At 45.0% G+C, this 25000-nt stretch overlaps 1 protein-coding gene and 1 long non-coding RNA gene across 2 annotated transcripts in view; one reads left to right on the forward strand and one right to left on the reverse strand.

The window, feature by feature from the left end:
- The window catches only part of LOC307026287 (sodium channel protein type 5 subunit alpha-like), a 106878-nt gene that overhangs the window by 49226 nt on the left and 32652 nt on the right, over positions 1 to 25000 (reverse strand). The window contains exons 6-12 of the mRNA XM_079661568.1: positions 23164 to 23305; positions 21367 to 21564; positions 21053 to 21235; positions 20649 to 20906; positions 20216 to 20341; positions 4397 to 4517; positions 2210 to 2448 (exon numbers count right to left, since the gene is read on the reverse strand). Of these exons, the coding sequence (XP_079517694.1) occupies positions 2210 to 2448; positions 4397 to 4517; positions 20216 to 20341; positions 20649 to 20906; positions 21053 to 21235; positions 21367 to 21564; positions 23164 to 23305 (1267 nt within the window). The remainder of the gene's footprint in view (positions 1 to 2209; positions 2449 to 4396; positions 4518 to 20215; positions 20342 to 20648; positions 20907 to 21052; positions 21236 to 21366; positions 21565 to 23163; positions 23306 to 25000) is intronic.
- Positions 1 to 25000, forward strand: part of LOC307026289 — a 340364-nt gene that overhangs the window by 36497 nt on the left and 278867 nt on the right. The window lies entirely within an intron of this gene.

Here is a 25000-nt window from a genome sequence, read left to right on the forward strand (position 1 = left end):
GTGACCATGCTCAAGTGTACCGGGTTTTCACTCATCAAACTGTGGACAAACTAGGAGGGGATATAATGCCTGATTGAAAGCCATGTTTGATCTGTTAATTATTTATTTCTTTGTGGTCGATGAGGTGCTTTACTTCTTTGTGGCCACTTCAATCAAACCTAAAAGGTCCTTTTCCTGCGTAGATTTGAAAAATGCACCCCATTTCCTGCTCAGGTTTCCTTTGACTCTGCAGAGGATACGTTGGTGTATAGTTAATTGATTGATGGATATTAAAATGGGAATGAATCTCGTCTCTTTGCAGGTAACAGGTTTTTTTTTTAAAAAGGTCTACACGAGTGGTGCATGTATCAGACAGACAAAATGTATCAGACAGACAAAAAACATCTGAAAGCAGATTAGCAAAGTGGGTGGGAAACAGCCTCAAAACATAATTTCTGCACTTTGAAAGGCCATTTACATGAAATGGATTTTATAAATAACACATTTATTTTTTGTAGTGTATAAATGGAAAAATGTTGGCTTCAAATATTTGGGTGCACTGGGAAAAAGTAGGACAGTAGGGTAGAAGCTAAATTACTGAATTAGTGAGAATTCTTTTTCACAGAGTCTTGATTTCAGTCCTGAAAAAAAACAAAAAACATTTCAAATCTAAACTGTACTTATTCCTTCAGGTAAACTATTCACTGTACCTGAAAACTAGGTTATCATAGATGTTATAAAAGCATATATCCACTCTCAGTGTCCTGCCTTTAAGCACTGACCTGGTGATTGAACCGCACTGCTGCAGGCCGACAGCCCCTGTTTCTACTTTTACACTTTATTACCATTCTCTGCCCCAAACAGCTGCCTACAGCCTGAACTGAGGAAACCTGACATCCATGGACAGATACGTGTGTGTGTGTGTGTGTGTGTGTTGGCAGGTGTGATCAACATGCTGCCCCTAGCAGTTCACACCTCAGGTGAAGCGATTAGCATATTGCATCAACCTATCAGCTGCTGTCAGATCAACAGCACACCTGCGGGGTCGAACACGGCGTTAGTCACGCTGCGTAAAACACCCGACCCGGTTCTGTCAGATCCAATACTCAAACTCACCTCGACTTTCTAGTGAAGGACCAAAATAAAAAAATCCTACAAGAGCAAAGAGTCTATTTGTCGGAGGTTTAGTCCAGAGGTTTGTAAATTGTACAAATGGGTTCGGGGCAAATCCAAAGGTCTAAGAGTTGTTTCGCAAGCAGGATTCTTTGTCCCTCAATCTAACTCGCCTGGAGTTTGTTTATCCCACACAGTAAAGGAGGAGAAACGTGCTTTACAATATTCCAAGAAAAAGTTGGTACGATGTTCATCCAGATTCTTCAGAAGACTAAATCGCTCCAACTTAATAATATATATTGATAAACGTTGTATAGTGCAAACAAAATGTATTTTCTTTCTTTCTTCCTTTGTGGAACTCAAGTCAGGCAGACTTAATTTGCAAATAAATGTTAACTGACAACTATTGGTCCACGGTCTGCAGTTGTTGCCTACCCTACTCTCTCCTTTCGGAGCAGAATCTGCTTGGATTTTTCTCCCTTATTTTTCCTACATAGAAAAAGCATTCCATATAATATTTTTACCAGCATGTAACTATACATGTTACTGCATGCAAGTTCTAGGACACATTTCACTGGGATGAATAAAATGCACACTCGATGGCAAAATCTTTAACCCATCCATCCCTTCAACAATGTGTCTATTCGTCCATCCATTTATCCATCCATCATTTATGTACTCATATATCCATCCAACATCCATTTATGTATCCATCTATCCTCCAACAACGTATCCGTCTATTTAACATCCATTTATCTATCCATCCTCCCTTTCACAAAACAACTAATGGTCCATCCTTCCCTCAACCAACCAACCAACCAACCACTCATTCATCGATTTATGTTCCAGCCATCTATCCATCCATCCATCCATCAACCAAATATTTGTATTCATCCATTCATCCATCCACCATATTATCCACCCATCCACCATATTATCCATCCATCCATCCAATATATTATCCATCCATCCCTCAATCTATCAATACACAAAGCTACCAATCAATTCATCAATATATATGTACACCAACCCATCCGCCCTTCTATTCTACCATCCACCCACCCGAAATAAACACACCCATCCCTCCTCCCTCCCTCCCTCCCTCCCTCCTTCCTACCAGGTTGCCGATGCTCAGCATGCCGTTGAACTCGTCGGTCATGGGGTAGTGCTCCATGGCCATGAAGAGCGTGTTGAGGACGATGCACACAGTGATGGCCAGGTCTAGGAAGGGGTCCATCACCATGATGTTCACCAGCTGCTTCAGCCTCAGCCAGGAGGGGGAGCACTCCCACACCAGGTACTTGTGGGCGAACACGTACCAGCACGGGTGGCACTTCTTATGGGCCTCCTCCAGCTCTGCAAACAAAGTGCATTTAGGACTGGTCAATTATAGATCCTTGGGAGAAGTGCTACCCGATTTGAAAAAATAACTAAGTGTGATATTTAGAAAGGTATCGAATTCTAGTATGATTCGGAATATTAGAGGGAATGATTGTTTAATAATAATAAAATAAATATTTGTAAAAAAGGTATCTGCTGTTCAAGTCTGGAGTCCTCAGACAAGTTCATGTTAGAACTTTTTTTGTTTTGAATCTAATCAAACCTTGCTGCCATTTTAAACTTTAAAATAAAGTAAGTCTGCATGCTTCTGAAAATGTATGTGCATCACTTTCAGCTAACCCTAACATCCAAAACTGATTAGGTGTGTCCTGATTTATTTCTAATACAGCATAATGGATACAATAATAACCTCCTGTACTTATTACCATCGTTGTTCCTGGTGTTCACATGCAATATGTATATCCTGTTGCAGTTTTTACAACATCATTTTTAATCTTTTGGCATGGGGAGAGTATTATTATTTGTGTTAAAGTCAAAGTGTAGAACTTTTATTGATTGCGTCGTTAAAATTCATGACTCGAGTCCAAGTCATGTGACATGAATCCACACTTCTGATCAGAACACTCAATATTTAAGTAGCTTTTTGTTATCAACTTTAGGAAAAAACACAAGGAAAAAAAAGGAGGAAAAAAAGGTGACAAAAAACAAGGTGGAGGATAAAGAAGTTAAGTGGATTTACTCTCTTCTGGCCAAGAAGCCTCTTTATGTTAAATACAACGGTCAATAACAGAGAAATAGATGGAAAAAAAGGAGATAATAATGGTGTACGAAGGAAAAAATATATAATTTTGAAAAGGTTTCTCCATGATGATCTGCTCTGTAAGAGCGGTGACTGCCGAGGGGAGAGACAGTGACTCAGCAAAGAAACACACAAGCACACAGACACGCACACACACTGACATACGCACGAACACAAGAAAATGCAGATTTGGACGGATATGAACCAAAACAAATCATGAATATCATCAAACAGACACACACTCATGGAAAAGTGCTCGTGGTTAATGAGGGAAACCATCATAATATACATACACAAAAACACACACACAAACACACACACAAACACACACACACTCTTTCTTTCATTCTGTCTCTCTTTTTCCCAAACTCTCTCACACAAACAAAGCCCGTGTCCCCCTGGGGTTGGTTTGGGCAGCGACACACACACACGCACACACACACGCACACGCACACGCACACGCACACGCACACGCACACGCACACACACACACATAGAGAAAAACTCTGATATCATTACACAATTACACACGCATGCAGACAATCTAAGCACACGCATTCACACTTTACAAACTCACTTCCGATGAAAAATTCAAACAAAACATGGTTCCACAATCCCCCCCCCACACACACACACACACACACACACACACACACACACACACACACACACACACACACACACACACACACACACACACACACACACACACACACACACACACACACACACACACACACACACACACACACACACACACACACACAATCAACCACTCAAAAAATGTGCAACACACACACACACACACACACACACACACACACACACACACACACACACAGACACACACACACAAACACACTGAGGTAAAGTCCGGTATTATAGGGGAACTTCAGTATTCAGCATGGACCCTGTTTTTACATATCTTTGTCTCAGACTGACTAAAGGGTTGAACATTTTCTGAATATGGTCCAGTATTGAGACCCTTTTAATGGATTCACAGACACTGATGCTCAATATTTTCTAAAGTCTGAAAAACATCTGAACGACAATGGATTGAACGAAAGAAGCAACGTCTTTGTATGTGTAAACCTAATTTGGGATAAATCTGATTCTATTATGTTTATTGACTCCCTGTATTTTCAGTTGATTGTTTGTGCTCACCCTCCATGGCGTCGGTGAGGTAGCTGGCCGCACTGAGAGCCCTCCCTCTCTGCACAGAGCCCTGCGTGGACGAAGGGCGAGGTAACAGCATGGTGCTGAGCTCCGTGGTGGAGGTGGGGACCTGTGGGGGAGGGGTCATTCAGGTTATTATGGGGTTTTATAATTAGGTGCCAAAAAACAATAAACACTCTTTATTCTAACACATAGAGGACATACAAGCTGTAAAAGACAAACACACATTCATCGGTTACAAGTAGAGATGTCCCAATCCGATCATGTGATCGGGGATCGGAGCCGATCACGTGATTTTCAAAAGATCGGACTCCGGATGAAAAAAAGTTGGGGATCGGGATTTTTTTTTATTTTATAAATACTTTTTTAAAATTTTGTATTCAATGTTACAAAACAAAAATGACCATGTTCAAGTCTTAAAGTCATCCTGAGGCCTTAGTTTTGGTTTCAAATTACACAACATCATGTATGTGTTGCTTCTTTGGGGCTTGTTTTCATAGACCTGGTTGCTTATTTCTCTCAAATCTGGCAACAGAGTGGGCAGGGCGCAGTGTCTAATTGTAGCAGTAAGCTAACGAGTACTGATAAGCTTTATTTTGTTTTGATCCAATGCTGCACAACTGAACTGATCCAATGCTGCTGTGAAAAAAAGAAGCTATATCCATGTTGGATAGAATATCTAATTTAAATAAAAAAATAACCTTAAGCGACAACTTGAATGCTTTTTTTCTTTTTTTTTCTCTTAATGCATTGCATAAAGATTGGATCGGGAAAAATCGGTATCGGCAAATTGTCAAAATCAAATGATCGGAATCGGATCGGGAGCAAAAAAAGGTGATCGGGACATCCCTAGTTACAAGCACACACAGATTAATGTCAGGTCAAATATTGTAGGTCAAACAGTGTTGTGATTTCCATATCTGTGTGTGTGTGTGTGTGTGTGTGTGTGTGTGTGTGTGTGTGTGTGTGTGTGTGTGTGTGTGTGTGTGTGTGTGTGTGTGTGTGCCTATTATCACCAGAGCAACAGATAGGTGATGACTGGTGTTCATTGAATCAGAGAAATCAGTGTGCCATTGCTGTTTTTGTGTGTGTAGCTCTGTCTTATTTATTCTTATTTATTTAGCGCCTCTGGAACTAACTGCTTAAATTAAACTACGTAATCAACCACTAACATCACTACATTTGAAACTTAAAGGTGGGGTAATTTATTTCAGAAACACTTTTTGTTATATTCAATGGAATGCTATTAACATCCCGATAGCAATGAATATATTAAATGCTTTGACAATAAATCAATAAAAAAATGTCATCTGTGGAAGCCGTGGCGCTGTAAAAAGCACGACCAATCATTTTAGCCGGCCCGGCTAAAATAACTGGAAGGCCTACCTGCCTGTGCATCTGTGCACAAATGTATCTCGTGCCCTCATTGGTCATGTGCGCGTTCGTGTGTGTTGGAGGAGGGGCTCTGTAAGGAAGTGGCAGATTTGTTCCGGTTGTGTATTTTCAAATTCTAGAAGGAACTTATGCTATGTTAACCATTTTTTACCAAGTTTCATAAAAATGGGGCCGGTATTTTTCTGTAATCGCGGACATACTGTCCTTGCAGAGGTTATTAAGTTGTTTTTTGGTAGGGCTAAAGAAAGTTAATAAATATGAGTGTAAATTACACACTATAAATGCCAGAGTTAGCAAAAATGCAAATGTAAGTCTGTGTCAGAGTTCCCATTAGCCGGTAATTACCGGACTACGACCGGTAAAATATGCTGAAGACCGGCAAATCTAAATCTCTCCGGTCAAAGCGTCCGGTCAAAATATATTTCCCCAGCGCAATACCGCATCAGTTGCGCAACTTGCGCCACTTATGTGACAGACAAAAGAGTATGTGACAGACAAGAATAGTCAATTCTAATGTCTAACCAAGCGGCAAACTCTGGGGAAGAGCCGGGACGCTAATACGGAAGTGCCTCAAACTGCAATTCATCTAGTGGCCAATAGGAGCAGTCTGCAGAAGGCAGCAATTTCCATAGACCCCCATGTTAAAATGCCCAACTTTACAGCAGAAATAAACATGTTTATACCGTGGTTCAAAAAACCATATTTTCTGTATAGTTAGATCCCCCCTTCATGAATATGGATTGGGGGGCTTAATTTTTTCTCAACTCATCTGTTTAATTAATATTAAAGGTGGGGTAGGTAAGTTTCAGAAACCGGCTCGAGATACACTTTTTGTTATATTCCATGGAATGCTCTTAACATCCCGATAGCATCTTAAGTGCTTTGACAAAAAATCCCTAAAAAAATGTCATCTGTGGAAGCCGTAATACTGTAAAAACTACAACCAATCCGTTTAGCCGGGCCTGCCGCCCTGTCTGTAGTATTGCTAACCTAGATGTGTTGAGCTTTGCCTGATATGTAACGTTACTACAGCCTGCTCTCGCGGAGGAGGTGCTCTGTAAGGAAGTCTGAAGGAAGGGGCGGATTCTTTTTGGCTGTGTACTTTCAAATGTTAGTGCACTCGAGCCGGTTTCTGAAACTTACCTACCCCACCTTTAAGCCTTAAAGCTTTTGCATAAATTAGGGCGTGGTCACTTTGATGGACATGTACATGCCTCACTGTCAGCTAACAGCAACTTGTCCACTCTGCTAGGCTACAACCATAGAGGCTACAACGTTAGTTAGTTGTAGTTACTGTACTTGACCCTTTAGCTTTAGCCGTGTTCGTGGTGATTGTGCCTTTTAGGGAATATTGTTACAAATACCAGACAAATAAAATGTTGTGCTGTGCGCTTGAATGTACTAACAGAACTTCCAAGAAGTCTAAAATGATAGTATTATACATGTCCCGTTCACAGGTGTTTGTGTGCTTGGTAGCTTAGCTTGTTACTTATTAGCAAGCTAAGGACATTACCCTTTATACATACATATACATTTTAGTTTATGATTCAGCCTTGGGTAAGACTTTTATAGTCTATGGCTATGACGCCCATAATGCTAAACGGGAGCAAATGTTAATAGGGGACCCAATTATCCCAGTGGTGGCCGCCGGAGCTAACGGAGCCGCAGGGGGCTAGCTCCAGCCGGCGTCCCGGAGCTAGCCCACTGCGGCTCCGTTAGGTCCGGGCGGTGGAGTCCGTCTTTTCTTAACGTGTGAATGACAAGCATTAAGAATAACAAAATATAGCTAATTATCTTGCAGATTGTCTCATTTGATTATGAATGTAACGTTTATATAGGGGAACTACACTGTTAGCAGTAACTTGGTATGCATGTATTTCATGTTAGCTTAGCTTCTTAGCCTGAGCTAGCTTTGTTTACTTCCAGTTCGGAGGCAGCAGGTCCCGCCTCGGCTCCGCCTCTTTGCCCTTATTTGGAGCAGGCGGGATTAGACTCTGACGTCGCTGTCAAGCCGTCAGTGGCCGACTCCGCCTACTAAGGGCTTCTCGACAACTCTGCAGAATCCTATGGGTGACGTCACGGACACGACGTCCATTTATGAAGAAACACACTCCTCAATGTCAGTTTCGGTGATTTATTGACAAGGATGACGACACCCTAAAACAGAATAATGCAGCAAGATAAGCTGACAAAGTATTACATCCATGCAATTCAATCAACACAAATATATACCACGAAACAGAGTATAGTAGTATAATAGTATAATATATATATAGTATAATATATGGTATAATATAATAGTGGAAACAGTCTTACATGAATGAGTGGACGAACGTCTCAACTCGAGGCGGAGTGCATGAACAATGTTTGAACTAAAATGGCCGCTCGGCACTTCCGGGTCAGAGCACGGCATAACCGGGCAGCGACAGCAGTGACACTGCCCTCTAGTGGCCGGCGATAAACTCTTCATCCCCCCCAGACCGGAAAGCTATGGGCCGGAATAGGTTAACGGTCTACATCCCGTATCCAGCTGCCAGACTCGGGCTCGTAACGTGCAGGCGGCCTCCTCAAGCGGCCCGGCCGAGTCGGCTGGGGCAGCGTCGGCGGCGACTGCGGCACCGGGAGCGGTGCACCCAGGAAGGCACCCGTAGGAACAGCGAGGTCAGAGGACGCCCCATCAGCAGGCGTCGGTGGGGAAGCGCCAATAGCCGAGTCGCGGGGCCCGACAGCCGGCCGCTGAGCAATCCCCTGGGGCGTCGCCCAGCCCGGGTGGATAGGTGGGGGCTGATGACCCAGGGCAGCGGGCGGCGGCGACGGCGCAGCCGACTGCTCGCGGGCGCAGGGTGTGGCCGGCGTGTAGGCACGGAGGAACCGCCGGTTGCGCAGTGTCAGACGTCCCGAACCGTCAACCCTGACCCGATACTGGTCGTGGCCCGGCGACTCCACCACGATCCCCGACCTGTCCCATTTGTGGGGGCTCGGGCCTTGCTGGTTCTGGAGGAATACCCTTTCGCCGAGTGCCAATGGGCGGAGCGGTCTCGAGTGAGTCCCCAGAGACTCGGTGGTACGGGACATACGGGTCCGAAGGGCGTCCTCCTTCGCCGCCCATGCCTCGCGCCATAGCAGGCGGATATGCGGGTTCGAGAACTTCTCGAGGCGGTTCACGAAGGAGAGCGAGCCACGAAGTGGGCGGCCGAAGATGATCTGTGCTGGCGAGAGGTCGCAGTCGGGGTCAGGCGTGTTACGCAACTGCAGCATAGCGCGCAGGAAGCGGTCCTGATCAAGGCTGCCCGACGGGCCGGTGTTGGACATCAAGAGGCGCTTAGCAGTCTTAACCGCAACCTCCGCCCTCCCATTCGACTGCGGAAAGCTAACGGAAGACACACGGTGTTCGACGTGCCATAAGCGGAGGAAGTCCTCGGTGTGGCTCGCCTTGAATTCCGGACCACCGTCGCTCGAGAGCTCCTCCGGTACGCCGAAGGTGGCGAAGAACGACCGGAGGTGTTGGACCAGGCCAGCTGAGCCCGCCAGGGCAGTACCCGCCGTAGAGCTCAGGACCTCTACCCAGCCCGAGAGCCGATCCCCGACAACTAGGTAGTGACGGCCCCCATAGTCACTAGCAAACACCGCCTCGAATGGCGTGGACGGGGGTGGGGACGGCCGGGGGGGTGTAGCCGCCTGTGACGGAGCATTGCGGTTGCAGTCTGCACACCCGTCCCTGGTGGCCTGAATGTCCCCGGACATCCCGGGCCAGTAAACTATGGCTCGGGCATGCTGCCCCATGGCTGAGGTCCCCTGGTGAGCGGCATGGAGATGCCGAAGGACCCTCCCACGGAGGGATGGGGGAACCACGACGCGGTCCCGATAGAGCAGGACGCCGTCCTGGGCGTAGACGGACTCACAGACCGATGACAGACTCGCCAGGGCAGGGTCGTTAACGTCAATCCCACCCTCTTGCTCGATGAGTTGGAGGAGGTGGCCGAGGCATCCATCAGCCGCTGTTTCCCGTGCGAGGAGGGGCCAAGAGACGGCTCCGAGCTCCCGTGCGTCGTCGCGGATGGAGGCCATGAGTGCTGACTCCATGGCGTCAGGCCCGCTCGGCAGCCCCAATGAGAGGCCGTTCGCTGAACCCGAGGGGGAAGGATGCCTCGACGTGGCATCAGCGGCATAGTTGCTCTTGCCAGGCAGATGCACAATGTCGAAGCGCCATGGGAGGGTGCGCTGCTTCAGTCTAAACAGACGCGAGTTTGTGATCTCATCCAGCGTACGGTCGCCAAAGATTTTCACCAACGGCTTATGGTCGGTGACCACGACGAGGTTGTCGGACCCCTGCGTGAAGTACCGCGTCTGTTCCAGGCCCCATGCCACAGCTAGGGCCTCTCCCTCGACGGCTGCATAGCGCTGCTCTGCAGGGGACAGGAAACGCGAGCCCGCGAGGGTGACCCTCCACCCTCCTGGACAGCAGTCCGGTATGCCCGAGGCACAGTGACAATGTTGCTGGAGCAGGAAGTAGCCAATGCCACGCATGGACCAGTCAGGGCGGAGGCAGGTACGCTTCTGCATGTCGTAGATCTCCACGCCCTCGCGGATGGCCTCCATTATGGCTTGCTTGGACGTCTGGAAGGCCTCCTCCAGAACGGGGGACCATAGAAACGCACAGCGTGGGCTGAGGAACGGCTTAAATGGAGCCATCGTGTCACGCAACTGGGCGTAGTTAGCCACCTGGTTGACAAGGCCGAACCAACTCCTGATGTCCGTCGTGGAGCCTGGGGTGGGGAAGTCCCGGATGGCGTCCAAGTATTTTGGGAGCGGTTCGATGGTAGATTCCGACACCCTGAAGCCAGCGAAGTCGACGCACCTCTCCGCGAACTGAAGCTTGTCCGGATTCAGCACGATCCCCGATCGGCCGACACGCGTCAGGAAGTCGATGGTCCTCCACCAGTGTTGCTCCAGGTCGGTGTCATAGTGGATGGTGTCATCCACACAACGTTCCTTGCGTTCATAGTCCGAGAGGACGGCGTCAAACCGACGGTTGTAGCCATCCCCTGACGACAGGAAACCCTGTGGTGCCCTGGTGTAGCGCCAACGGCCGAAGGGCGTGATGAAGGTAGTGAGGTGGCGATCCGACTCACGCAGGGGAACACTGTGGTAGCCGTTCCAGGCGTCCGTGACGGTCTTCCAGGTGCCCTTCGGGACGCGGCGTGCGAGGTGGAACGGGGACTCAGTGGCGAAGGTCTCACGTTGGCAGAACTTGTTGAGGGGGGAGAGGTCCACGGTCCTGCGGGGGGAACCGTCGTGCTTCCGAGTGACTACCATACGATGGCACCACGTCACCGGCTCGCCGTACGGCACGCGTTCAATGACCCCAAGGGCTTCGTCCCGCAGGAGGTCATCGTGAACCCTCCGCTGCCAGTGTAGAGGCACCGTAGCCGCGGTGTGGCATGCCTTAGGCGTAGCTGCGGGGTCCACGTGCATCTCGATAGGCGGCCCCTCCATGCATGGTAGTGCCCGATGGGGGCAAGTATTGAATGTCGACGAGGCATATCTCCCGAGTAGCCAACCTTTCATCCGGTTATTGTTCTCTGGCGTACAAGGGAACGGCAGTGCTGCGGGGCGCGCCGGGGGGACCGTGCGCTGAGGACATGAGCATTGGGCGTCCCCGGGGTCACTTGGCCCCACGCAGCCGCCGTTGGTTGACCTCGTCGCATTGATGGACAGGGGCTGGACTGGCGTGTCAGCCGTGTCAGGGCTACGCCTGTCCTTGGGCCCCCTTGCAACGTCGTCCGACGGGAAGTTAATGGGCAAGAGGCCGAGGTTGAGCAACGACTCGTAGGAGAGGTACATGGCCCGGACTGAGCTGCTCACATATACCATGGAACGGCAGGATGTAGTACGGCCCCCGCTGCAGGTCGTCGAGAGCCTAGCGAAGAACGCTCCCTCGATGGCTATAGGGGAGCGGTTGGCGGCCAACAGGCTGAGGCTGACGGGTCGCAGGTCGTCCCGCGCGAAACCGCAGGCCAGGAACTCCTCCAGAGACCAAAGGTCCGACTGCGCGCCAGTGTCTGCGACGGCGGATATTCGAGCTCCGTCGGCCGAGCCCCGGTTGCTGGTGCCATCCCTCGGCCCGACTGGCATGTCCATCGAGATGGTGATTAACGCCCGGGGGTGGTCTCTCAGCCTGGCTCGCCTCCATTCGCCCTTGGAGAAGATGTGGTGCTCGAGTATGATAGGTGAAGGCCTGTCGACACAGCCGTGCGACGTAGGGGCGCGGCGTCGGCGAAGGCTCCCGCGACGTCGGCCAGGGCGGGCTCCAGCTTGCACCGACGAGACCTGGGATACCAGCTCCGACCCCATGGCGGCCTGTTGACTGTCGGATGACGGCTGTTGACGCCTCTGTTGTCGGCGGGCCCTGTAGCAGCCGATGCACACCTGGTGAGGCTTAGGATTCCACCCGCGAGGCCCCTCCGTGAAGACGTTAAAGACGTTCTTACATTCCGGACACGAGGCACGTTTAGCCCCGTCCGCGGGGCTCGGGGCGGGGCTCGCCTGTGGAGTCGTCTTCAAGCGCCGGAATGACGACATGGCTGATAGGGAGGACGACGGGAGAGCGTTACGGGCCATCTCTTTGTTCTCGACGAGTGCAATCACGTCATTAACTGGCTTGACCAGGACGTCAGTTGTCCCTAGCGTCTCGCGGCGTATGTCCGAGTCATAGATGCCATTGAGCAGCACATCGCGGATAATGTGGTCGGTATAGTCCACGTCCTTACCACACTCGCATACCGCATTATATGCGCATGTCTCTGCTTTACCCCGCACTCTGGCAGCGAATGCGCGGAATGTCTCGTCGCGTTCCTGGCGTAACTGAAGTAGTTCGGTGCGCAGGACGCATGTAGCAACTGGGATGACAGCTAGGGAACGCATGACGGTGATCAGGTCTGGCAAGGGTCCGGAAGCGGCGTCGGGGACGGCTTTCAACAGGCTGTCTCCAAGTACAGGCCCAGCGCACTGAAACAGCTGGAAGGGGGCCTGTGCGTCCCCTATGCCTGAGCCGGCGCGGAATACATTCCAACGGCGGATGAACACGTTCCATTCCTCTATTGACACGCCCACATCAACTTTGGGCCGATCGAGTCTCGGGCCGTGAGGGGCTGGGGCCTGGGCTGGCGCGGCCATGACAGGCGCTGCGTGCTGGTGGCTACATCCATGAATCGTCAATATAGCAATGACGAGTGCTTCAGACAAGTCATCGGATTTGAACTCGCATCCGGGGACAGGGCATCCAACAACGACCATGGTGTCGTCATGAAGAAACACACTCCTCAATGTCAGTTTCGGTGATTTATTGACAAGGATGACGACACCCTAAAACAGAATAATGCAGCAAGATAAGCTGACAAAGTATTACATCCATGCAATTCAATCAACACAAATATATACCACGAAACAGAGTATAGTAGTATAATAGTATAATATATATATAGTATAATATATGGTATAATATAATAGTGGAAACAGTCTTACATGAATGAGTGGACGAACGTCTCAACTCGAGGCGGAGTGCATGAACAATGTTTGAACTAAAATGGCCGCTCGGCACTTCCGGGTCAGAGCACGGCATAACCGGGCAGCGACAGCAGTGACACTGCCCTCTAGTGGCCGGCGATAAACTCTTCAATTTATACAGTCTATGGCCCTGTCTCAGGTCGACTATTTTCATTTCCTCGCTCCTCGGTCCTCGGTCTCACCGGAAGTTGATTTGTCTGCGCCATCTTGAGTACCGTCCCATGGCTCTTATTTCTGCCGGAGGACCGAGGATTGAGGAGCGATAATGGAGTAGCGATAATCGAGGAACCACCAGTTCATCCTCCGATGAAATCCTCAGATACTCGCCCCGCCCCCTTACTGTGTATCGCTCACTGATTGGACGATGCAGTGCATGCTTCTTGTTCTTGACATGAGAGCAGTACCCCAGCGGAGTGAAGAAAATAAATGAAACTCACGAGAGTCACTCCTCAGTTTAAACTGTGTTTTGTTTAAATTCATGTATCATTTAGTTACAAATATGTGATATATCTGAACAACAAAGTGGTCAAAAATCATTTTATTCATTTATTGGAAACATTTTCATGATCACTTTTTTCGTTTTATATTTTCATTTACTGTCATTTCCATTCAGTCAGTCATTAAGTGCTATAAAAATACTAATGTGCAATGAATGCCAATGAATGTTAATCTAACTGGGTTTTGATAGATAATATATATATTTTTCTTCTCTCAATTATGTTATTTCTATTGTGCACTCTAATCAGTATTAATCAAACTATTGTTCGTTTATACATTTTAAGAATAGCGTTTATCTTTTTTAAGAATGAGTTCTTATTTGATTTTATGTATTGGGGTCTACAACAGATGATACAAATGTTTGTGTCATTAAATGTGTGGCAGGGGTGTTTGTGAAAATAACGGGGACAGAGCTGCTGTCAGACGAACAGCTGTGCGGCGTCATCACAAACGGACGTCGCTTCACGTGATGCTCCAGAGGAAAGGACGTCCCATTGCTCTTAAAACTCATTTCCCTGCTTCTCGTGGTTTCCTTGCATCCCTCCATGCTTCCCTGGAGGGAGGGACTAAACACAGGGAAACTACGCAAGTGAGGGAAGCAAGGATTTCATTTAACCGAGCTGAGACGGGGGTTGCGTTCCAATAGTCCATTTAGCTTAGGAACCTTCCTAACCGAGTGAAATGACCCGGAAGTACGTCAGTGGCAGCCATGTTAAGTGCCGTTCCAATTCTCCAAATGAAAGGAAAGGAGGTTTCAAACTTCCTTTATAACCTCCTTTAGCTTAGGAACCACTGGACCTCCCTTACCGAAAGGAGAGGAGAAAATGCTGCCCCACAATGCCTTGCAGCCGCAGCATTTGCGTCACACAACCGTCGGCCGTTCACAGAAACAAACGATTATGACGGAGAAATTATATCATGAAAGTTACGGTGCTTATTAAGCATTTTAAAACGTATGTGGTAAGTTGCCAAAGTGCTTTGTTTTGAACGTTCATCAGTATTATAATCAAAAAGAGAAATATGAACGTTAGTTTTTACTGAAATGATCAAATAAAGTTAACATTTCACTGAGCTGTGTGGAGTTTGTTCAACTTTTAAAAGATGTTTGAATGGTGATATACACAGTGACAGGTGTTAAGGACTAACGTTTATAATAAATACATTTGTATTGATTTTAAGATATGTTTATACAATCATACATATGGGATCATTTGTATTAATGTGGACCGGAGGGAGAGGGTGACGAGAATACATTTCACTTTCCTTTTTTATTTCAATTAAAACTTTGGTCATGAAGAATATGTTTCTCTGTTGTCCACGTTCATAAAGCATAAAACAACAGCATCAGAGCACGGTGCAGAGTCTCTAGATGAGTCCCTCGTTCTTATTAAACATCCATGTAGTCCGTTGTATAGAACACAAGTCCTTTTGAATTCTCCTATCCACTATCCCTTAACCCCGTGACGTTTCACTCAGAGGTCAAGGAATAGGAGATAGGGTTAGAATTTAGGAGCTGATTTTTGGATTATCGGAACGCAACCCGAGCCTATGTGTCTAACACGTAATGTGGAGAAAGAGATGTCCTGTATGGGTTGATTGTGCGTTGATCTGTTGGTAATGCCTCTGGGTTCCGGTCGGCATGTAAACAAATGCATAATGCTGCGCTATACTTTGCGGCCTCACCCGGTTGCATAGCAACGCTTATTTTTTAGGTTTCTTTTAATAAGCAGGTAGTCATATCATTAGCTAGAACTAGCTAGATCTGATCAATATGGACATAAACGCGAGTAAAGTCTAATCTGACGGGAGAGAGAGAAGGCTTGTTTGAGACGTGTTGCGGCTCGCCTCGAAAGTAGACGAGAATAGCCGATCGCAGCCGGGGGAGGTCTCAAAAAGCTCGCCTGAAGTCGGACAGCTCCGAGTCGGCTTCTTCTTCTTCTTCTTCTGCTGCTTCGCCTTCTTCTTCTTCTTCTCTCGGTTTTTTGGCGGATTGCAAACAACTTTAAGGTGCATACCGCCACCTCCGGAGTCGGCTTGACTCGGTTTGCATTTATAAAGAACGCACACATGTGTTTAATTGTTAATGTCAGATATACTAAGTAAATACATTTGTTCCTGCTCAAGATTAGATTAAACTCTATTGTTATTGCACAGATTACAGGTACTGAGACAACGAAATGCAGTTTAGCTTCTAACCAGGAGTGCAACAAGCAGTAAAGTGAAAAGTAATGTACACAATCTACAGAATAAAAGTGAATGATGAATAAACAGTGAGGGGTATGAATACACTAGATATACACAGCAGCCTGTGAGCAGTATGAACAGTGTGTATGAATATGCTAAGATATATAAAGTATAAAAACGGTAAGCAGTGCAAGTATAGTATAAAATTAAAATATATAGATATTAATTTCATGATGATAAACATTGTGGAACAATGATGAAAAATGTGAATGGAAGTGGCGACGTAAACTGACACCAAACAACAACTTTTGCCGAGCCAATTGGAGAGTCTCATCAGCAGCACGGGTAAAAACCACCAATGAGCGCTCAGCTCGAGATACCAGCGATGGTGGTATAAGGGAGGTTCTGCAGTGAGCCGTTTAGTGGAGAAAGTGAATACTGCTGAATACACATACTTTACAGAGATGCTGTATGCAAAACCAATGTGAGTTTGGAAAATTGCACAGTATTTTTCTATTTTAGTATACCTCAACAATGGAATTATGATCAGTGGAAATGGCCATGACATGTGACCTTTAAAGTAAAATGCTTCAATCTGGTGAACTTTAAGCAGAATTACTACTAGATCTAGGGGGTACAACTCTAAACACCCATATGAAAAAGATTGGTTTACATTTTATTAATCAAATAAGTATGTGAACATAACCAATAACCTACCATAGCCAATAACAAATAAATGTAACTTATTTTATTTTTGTTGTTCATTCATATCTTATTTTAACATTTGTTTATTCGTGCATTTTTTTTAATCTCTCCAGTTTAAAACAATATTTTTGGTTTACTGTCCTATAGTATACATTGAAATGATTTCAAACCTGTTTTATCCCAATAATTATAAAGGAGTGCCTTGGAAATATTTGTTTACATAAATTGTGACCAAACCGTTTGAGACCCACTGAGAAAATTTAGACTAAAGTTAACTATCTAAACACTCAGAGTCCTTTACCTCACTGAGCTGTAGTTATCAGCCTCTCAGTCTGACTGGAGAGGACTCTCCCTCCACATTATTGTAGAAACGTCTTCTTCTAATATCCGTTAGAGCAGCTAGCACCAGATTCTAATAACAACAGCGCCGGTACCGGTGCACCCTCCCTCTCTCCCTCATTCGCTCCCAAGCTCACTCGCACTTTGGCTGTGAGCTGCGGGCGCCAGATAAGCCAACATCCCCCATTTCATCACTTACAGCGCCCATCGTACAGGGCAAATGAAAAGTGTAACCGGGGTCAAAAAAGGGTGTTACATTTACTTAATTATGAATGTTGTTACATCAAGGCCGAAAATTAGGATGAGCACCAACGTTCAAAAATGTTTTTCTACCAGCGCAGCGCCTCCCCAGATCTGGCGCCCTAGGCGAACATCTATAACGCCAGTGCTACGGGCCGGCTCTGGCCTGAAGGTGGCCACCCACCATAACGCCTACATCCTGTCCGCAGGGAAGCACATGCACACATTCACAAACACACACACTCTGAAAGCAGCATGCACTGATTTAGCTTCCTTAGCGGCTGTGCGTTGTCGTGGTAACATTTCCTCACCCTCACCTCTCCATCAGTCTAAGCAGCAGGATGAAGGTTTTAATGTTTCTCTGGAAGCTCAATATAAGTCTAAAAAGCTTCTTTGATCATCTGGAAAAAGCATCTCCACAAAGCTAAAAATGGGCCTGTTTTTATGAAAAACTCTAAAAGGTTGACTTTCTAGAGAGACGTGATTCTTACGAACAAATGATGATCTTATAGATTACAGCTTTTGCTATAGAATAAAGTAGCCAACAGTATATATAGGAGCTACTTAAGACAGGCTCCTTTACTTGTAGCGTTATTGAAATATAAAATCATTGTTCTTCTTCTACTATGATTTCATCTCCTTTGTCTTCCTCTGGTTATATAAGAGTGTAGTTTCTGGGGCAAGTGGAGGCGGGTTTGTGCTCCTGATCCTCTGACCTACTGCCTGACGGGGAAAAGACTGAAGAAGACAAGTTTTAAATAAATGTAATCCCTGAAGACGTGGGGATGTCTGCTTTCTGCTGCAGGTTTATAAAGTTCTTCTGTAAAGTGAGAGATTACATTTAAAAGAAAATATATTTAAAGTCTGAAAGATGTTTCAAGTGATACTGTAACGCAACAGAGAACAAGTCACGTATAAGTAATGGCTAGGAAAATTTACATTTTAAATTAAATAATGTACAAATTAAAGATTTAAACATATGCAAATAAAATGCAAATATTTCAAAGATTATTTAGAAAATGTCAGAAACATATCCTGAAAAACATTTGAAACATGAAATGTATGAGACAAATCTCAATAAAATATCTAAAATGTCTAAAAAAAATTGAAAAGTAAATACGTTAAAATAAATTCAACATTGGATATTATTATTGATGAAACTATTAATAGTGTTATTTACTTTAATACAAAAATAATAATAACAATACAGAACAATAGTGTGATAAATGTTTGATACAAATGTCCTTTTGGCTTTGGGGACAATGCAGTCAGCAGTGTAGAAATACACTGAGGGAAAATGCACTCAAAATCTTGCTAAAGTATTAACATCAACATATTCTTGTTTGCCCTAAATATGTCTGCACAATAAAATAGATGGAAGGTTATGTACAGAAGGAAACCCACTGACATCCCTTGAATTATATTGAACACAAATGTATAATTTATATTTTAAAGTATTCTTTTGTTGTTGAGAATCGCAAAAAATATGTCCTCAAAAAACCTTAAATGCTGGTGTTCAGGTGAGGATACAGAGACCCAATGGGTGTTCCTGTGAAACTCCATAAACCCTAACACAAAACACTCAAGCGCGCACACACACACACACACATGCACACACACTCTCCCTCTCTCTCTCTGTGTTTGGTCACTGAGTCATGCAGTGTCAGTGTGATCTGATTATCATCTCCGCTGCTTGTTTCTGAAAAGACATAACACAGGATGTGTGTGTGTGTTTTTTTCTCCGTGTGTCTGTGTGTGTTTCCAGGCACACAGCTGAGTTCCTGGATGTTAACAGCCTTGCAACAGAATACTGAGAAAATATCAAATGAAATGCAGCGTTAGAGCCTGAAGTGTGTAAGAGCAACATGCACCTTCATCCTGAAACTGGACAAACCTATTGAACTATTTTACATATATACACATTTTATTTATGTTTATTCTTCTACAAAAATAAATCTTGGAGAGAAAATTATTGCGTTTTGATTGACAGCTTTTGTTAATGAAAATTGTACTTGTTACATTTCCACATACTTATTGCTGTTATGAACAATGTGATAATGTTATCTTTAACTTCTTATTTTATATAAATATTTTAAAATAATTCTTTACTATGACAGCGCAACCCTCAAGAAACCCAATTGTTACTCTGTTTTGTCTTTTCAGTTTTTTTTCAGTATCAGTAAGTAGTATTAGAATGTAACTAAGTACATTTACTCAAGCATTACTGTATGATCATTTGTACAACATTAATGTACTCTAATTTTAAACAATTTAATACTCCATAAAATTTAAACAGGTGTGTTGGTGTATGTGTGTGTGTGGGCAAAGGCTGGTATGTGGGGCCGCAGTCCATGATGCCATAGTGTGTGTGTGTGTGTGTGTGTGTGTGTGTGTGTGTGTGTGTGTGTGTGTGTGTGTGTGTGTGTGTGTGTGTGTGTGTGTGTGTGTGTGTGTGTGTGTGTGTGTGTGTGTGTGTGTGTGTGTGTGTGTGTGTGCATAGATGGGGAGAATACCACAGTGTGTTATCTGAGAAGGTAGATATGACGTGATGTGTGTGTGTTGTATGTGCGTGTGTCTTAAGCCCATGATATCAGAGGGGAGTTATGCAAAGCGATGATTCATAATTCACATGTCTGAGTGTTGAATGGCTGCAGTCTGCACCATTGTTTCCACTGCGACACACACACACACACACACACACACACACACACACACACACACACACACACACACACACACACACACACACACACACACACACACACACACACACACACACACACACACACACACACACACACACACACACACACACACACACACACACACACACACACACACACACACACACACACACACACACACACACACAGTACTCACACTCTCCTCCTTGACCTTCTCCATGGTGCAGGCGGGCAGCTGCCCTTGCAGAGGTGGGGGGGAAACCCCATTCTGGTCAATGGCCACGAACAGCTTCCCGTTGACGTTTAAAGTTGGATAAAATACCTGAAAACCCACACATAAAGAGAAATATTAACATGTCTTTTGCCTTTTATGAACACCACAATGATTTGGAATCAGGGCCCAAAATTAGGAGCCACTGTAAAATAAAAAAATAAAAAAAATATATATCAAGGCAATTCACCGCGTTTTTTGTGCAGTGTGCCTGGTAAATAAACTAAAACACTTAATACAAATAAAATAACGTTGTGGACCATGCTTTTGTGTCCCTATTTAATAATCGAATAAATAATACAGAAAAACAGAACAAAGTTTAGTTGATGTACCAATTTATTATTTTGTATATTCTTACCTGGGAGTTCCTGCTGGCGTTGCTGTAGGTGCTCGGCCTGCGTTTGGGCCAGGGGTGGGGCAGGATGCCACTGAAGGTGCCACCGCTGTAGGTGCGCCCCCCCACGCCCTCCGTCACGTCCCCCGGCACGCTGTACTCATCGTCAGCCATCTCCCCTTCCGAGCCCCGACTCCGCAGGCGGAAGTTGAAGATGGAGGACACCTGACTGCTCCTCCGCGTCCTGGAGGAGAAGGAGCGGCCCAGGAGGGGGTGGAGGGGCTGCAGGAGAATACAGTATATTTAAATCTATTAACTAATACTGTCAGTTTTTGGTATAATTACATTGTTTTATAATGTAACTATTGTTTGAATATCTTTTTTATATATTTATTATTTTATATTAACACAGATTTCTCAGCACTTACCTTCCCCCCCTCCATCAAGTCCACCTGAAGCAGCTTCTCCTCTGATAGGTTCGCCTCCACGTCGCCCACGCCCACCAGCGCCTGGCTCCGCCTCCTCTCCTCCGATCCGTCCAAGGGGAGGACGAACGGGGACAGATCCGGTGACATCATCGAGTCCGAGTCCAGAAGCTTCTGCGCAGCACCCTAAGGAAAGATATTGCCATGTGTCTTTCAAAGTAATACGAAATAAAAGTAACTAAAAGAGGAATTTACAACTAAACTATTCTATTACAAATGTAAATCCCTGTCAGCAGCCTTGATGGAGGTGTAATCACCTGCTGCTCCTTCTTCAGCCTCTCCATGGCAACCTGAAACTCGCGCTCCTTCTGGCAGGCCTCAGCGATGGTGGCCTGGTTCTGCTCTTCGTACGCCATCGCCACTACGGCCAGGATCAGGTTCACCAGGTAGAAGGAGCCCAGGAAGATCACCACCACAAAGAACACCATGTAGGTCTTACCTGCAGAACGCAGCGTCTGCACAAACACAAAGAAACCGGACAAAAATGCAGGAGTGAAATTCCTATCTCACAGTTACTTTAGTTACTACAAACTAGAGGGAACAAACTGAATCCTGTTAGTGTCCAGCTGTAACAAACCAGATGAGAAGAGCTGATAAGGTTTTGGAGTTTAACTTTCTAATGTTAAGGTGAGTGTATAAAGGTATCAAGTTGTATAGGTGTGTAGATGTGTTTTTTGTCTTCTCTTGCTAAGACATGTGTATATTCTCCATTCCTGTTCATGTGTCTCTGGATTTCCTTGCTCTCACTGAGACCTGGATTACTCCATCCAACACATCCACCCCAGCAGCTCTCTCCACAGCATATTCCTTCACCCACACACCCAGACCCACTGGCAGAGGAGGTGGCACTGGTCTCCTGCTCTCTCCCAAATGGAGCTTTTCCCTAAAAACTACCAAACTTCACTCCTTCCTCCTTTGATGCCGTTACTGTAACCCATCCTATACAATTAACCATTGTTGTTCTCTACCGTCCACCAGGCGCCTTGGGGGACTTCTTGGAGGAATTAGATCATCTCCTCTCACACATCCCTGAAACTGGCCCTCCCGCTGTACCTCTCGGAGACATCAACCTCCAGACGGAGAAGATATCTGAATTAATATTTATTTTAACCGCCTTTGCTTTCTCACTGTCCATTTCCTTGATTTCACCATGCTGTGAACGGTGCTGGCCCTTCCTACATCCAGGACATGGTTAAACCATACACCCCAGCATCGGCCAAGCGGCTCGCTGCACCCGCACTGCGAGGGGGACCCAAGTTCCCATCAGCAAAAACACATCGGTTTGCTATCCTGGCTCCAAAATGGTGGAATGAGCTCCCCATTGACATCAGGACAGAAGAAAGCTTACACATCTTCCGGAGACTGAAAACTCATCTCTTTCGACTCCACTTCGAGCGATAAAATGGAAAAATAAATAAAAAGCACTTATATACTAACTAAGCACTTATATGCTAACAAAGGACTGGCTTATCTAAAGCCAGTTGAGTAGCACTTAAAATGGTTTGGCTCTAACCTGATGTACTTATATGATTCTGTTTTCTTCAAGTTTGTATCTTCTTGATCGAATGCACTTATTGTAAGTCGCTTTGGATAAAAGCGTCAGCTAGATGCAATGTGTTGTAAAGGTGTGTACCATAGGTGCGTTTTAAACAGGGGTGCACATAACTTTCTCAGTGAGGTACTCAGATGAGTACCTGGAGTCGAGTCAGTGTTTGGTACTCCAACTTCTGGCTCCACTCAAAGTTATTTGATGAAGCCCTCTGTATCGCGAACGTCAACGGGGGGGTTGCTAGTGGAGTACTTCGTGACCACAGAGCGTGAACGTTGTGATCAGCTGTAAGACGTTAACAGCAGCCCTGTCTGTGCACGCGGAGACCGACTCTGTTGTCCGGTGATCTAACCGCCTTCTGGAAAAGCTTCACAAGTACGTTGGTACGCAAATGCGCTTTGTGACACAAGTGACGGTACGCATTTCAGATTGTTGCCGCGCATGCGTACCTGCGTGCCAGTTATGTGCACCCCTGGTTATAAATGACTAAAGGTGTAGACTTTACCTGGTGGTAGAGGTTCTCCCAGTAGTCCTGCGTCATGAGGCGGAACAGAGACAGGAAGGCCCAGCCGAAGCTGTCGAAGCTGGTGTAGCCGTAGTTTGGATTCCTGCCCGCCTTCAGACAGTCAAAACCATCCGGGCACTTCCTGAAACACACACACGAACACATTATATACAGCATGACCAGAATCTTAAAGAACATCATCAAAATAATTATACGTAGGCTACTTAGTTTCTGGATTTTTTGTTGTTCCAATTCGTTTTTGAGGATGTGTTTTAAGGATTACAAAATTCCAAATTTTTCTCTGTCTATAACTTATAATAATATTCCTGTACTGCAACACTTTTTCCCACAAAATCAAAAAATACCAACTGTTGTAGCATAAAGTAAAAACATGACATTATCCATTACATTTTAGATATTAAAGAAAAGCCACTGATTTGTGATATTTGGCTTTAGAAATGAATAAATGATTTGACAACATCTTTAAGAGGTTTATTGGAATTGACCGTAACAATTTGATGTGTAGATTTGACGGAAACTATGGAATTTAAGAAAGAGGAAGAGTGAATCAAGATTAAAAAGATACAGATGTTAACTTCCCAACTTGAAGTGTTAAAACGTCAAACTACAGTCTTGGAGTGAGTGTAGGAGGGATGATGCACGGATTAGAGGACGACATTATCGGAAACAGCAGCATGGCCAAACCTCTGACTCACAGAAACATTTATATGCTGAGTCACTGAGGATTTTCAAGCTGAGTCACAGAAAAGGTTGCCACCATGCAGACGCTATCTGGGGATTCAAACCGGCAACCCTGCGGTCACGAGCCCACTTCTTCGCCCTCGCTATTATCCTTTATTACTGCACAACATTAAGTGAGAGATGGTAATTTATGCAGTTATATAACGTTTACATAACACAGCTGTGTGGAAAATCAGTTACATCCACTTTTTACTTTTACACTAAAACATATTTTTAAATAAATCCAAGGCCTGAATAACAGGTAGATACTCGCAGTTACTGCACATTATTATTATTATCATAGTGTCTATTTTTTGTTATAAATGTACTGTGAATGGTTAGTTAGATAATAAGATAATATCATTGTTGTATTAGTTTTACATTTGTAAATGAATTTCCTATTTTCTAAGTCAAATGATACAGGAATAATTACATTTAAAGTCAATGCAATGCAAAAATAACCTGCAGCTGTATGGGATGATTAACGGAGGAAAAAAGAAATGAAATAGGTCACTAACCATACATTTAATTATCATCAACAAACATCAATGTGTGTGAAACAAATACTACATTATAATGATATGACTTTAAGTACGGTAAGTTATGGCATTCCCTTCCAAGGCTTTTTTCTACTAAATGTCACTAAAGTCTGTACTTTAACCAGGAAGAAGGACAATAAACATCTCCTTTCATTTTATTTCATTTATATTACATTTAAGGTCTTTTTAAAACTATTAAACGATTTTAAATTAAACGGAAGCAGGCTTATCGGTCTGTAAATGTGTTAAATGTTAGAGAATGTATTTTGTTTGTTTTTTTATTCTCAAATTTTCTTCAATGTGTTTATTTGAAAGGTTCTTTTGTAATGACTGCAGCCGTGTAATTGCCGATGCTGCCCACCTGATATTTTATCTCGAAAGCTCTTTTATTCATGTTTAAATAAATTAAAACATATAAAAATGCACACAGATTCCTCGGGCTCATTGTCACATTATTATTGGGAAAACATAATAATCACCTGAATGTCTGCACTTAGCAAGCAGTGTGATAACAGCAAATAATGTAATAATTATATCTATAAATAGGGAAGTCATTA

Source organism: Notothenia rossii (assembly GCF_949606895.1).
Source record: "Notothenia rossii genome assembly, chromosome: 12".
NCBI classification, from domain to species: Eukaryota; Metazoa; Chordata; class Actinopteri; order Perciformes; family Nototheniidae; genus Notothenia; species Notothenia rossii.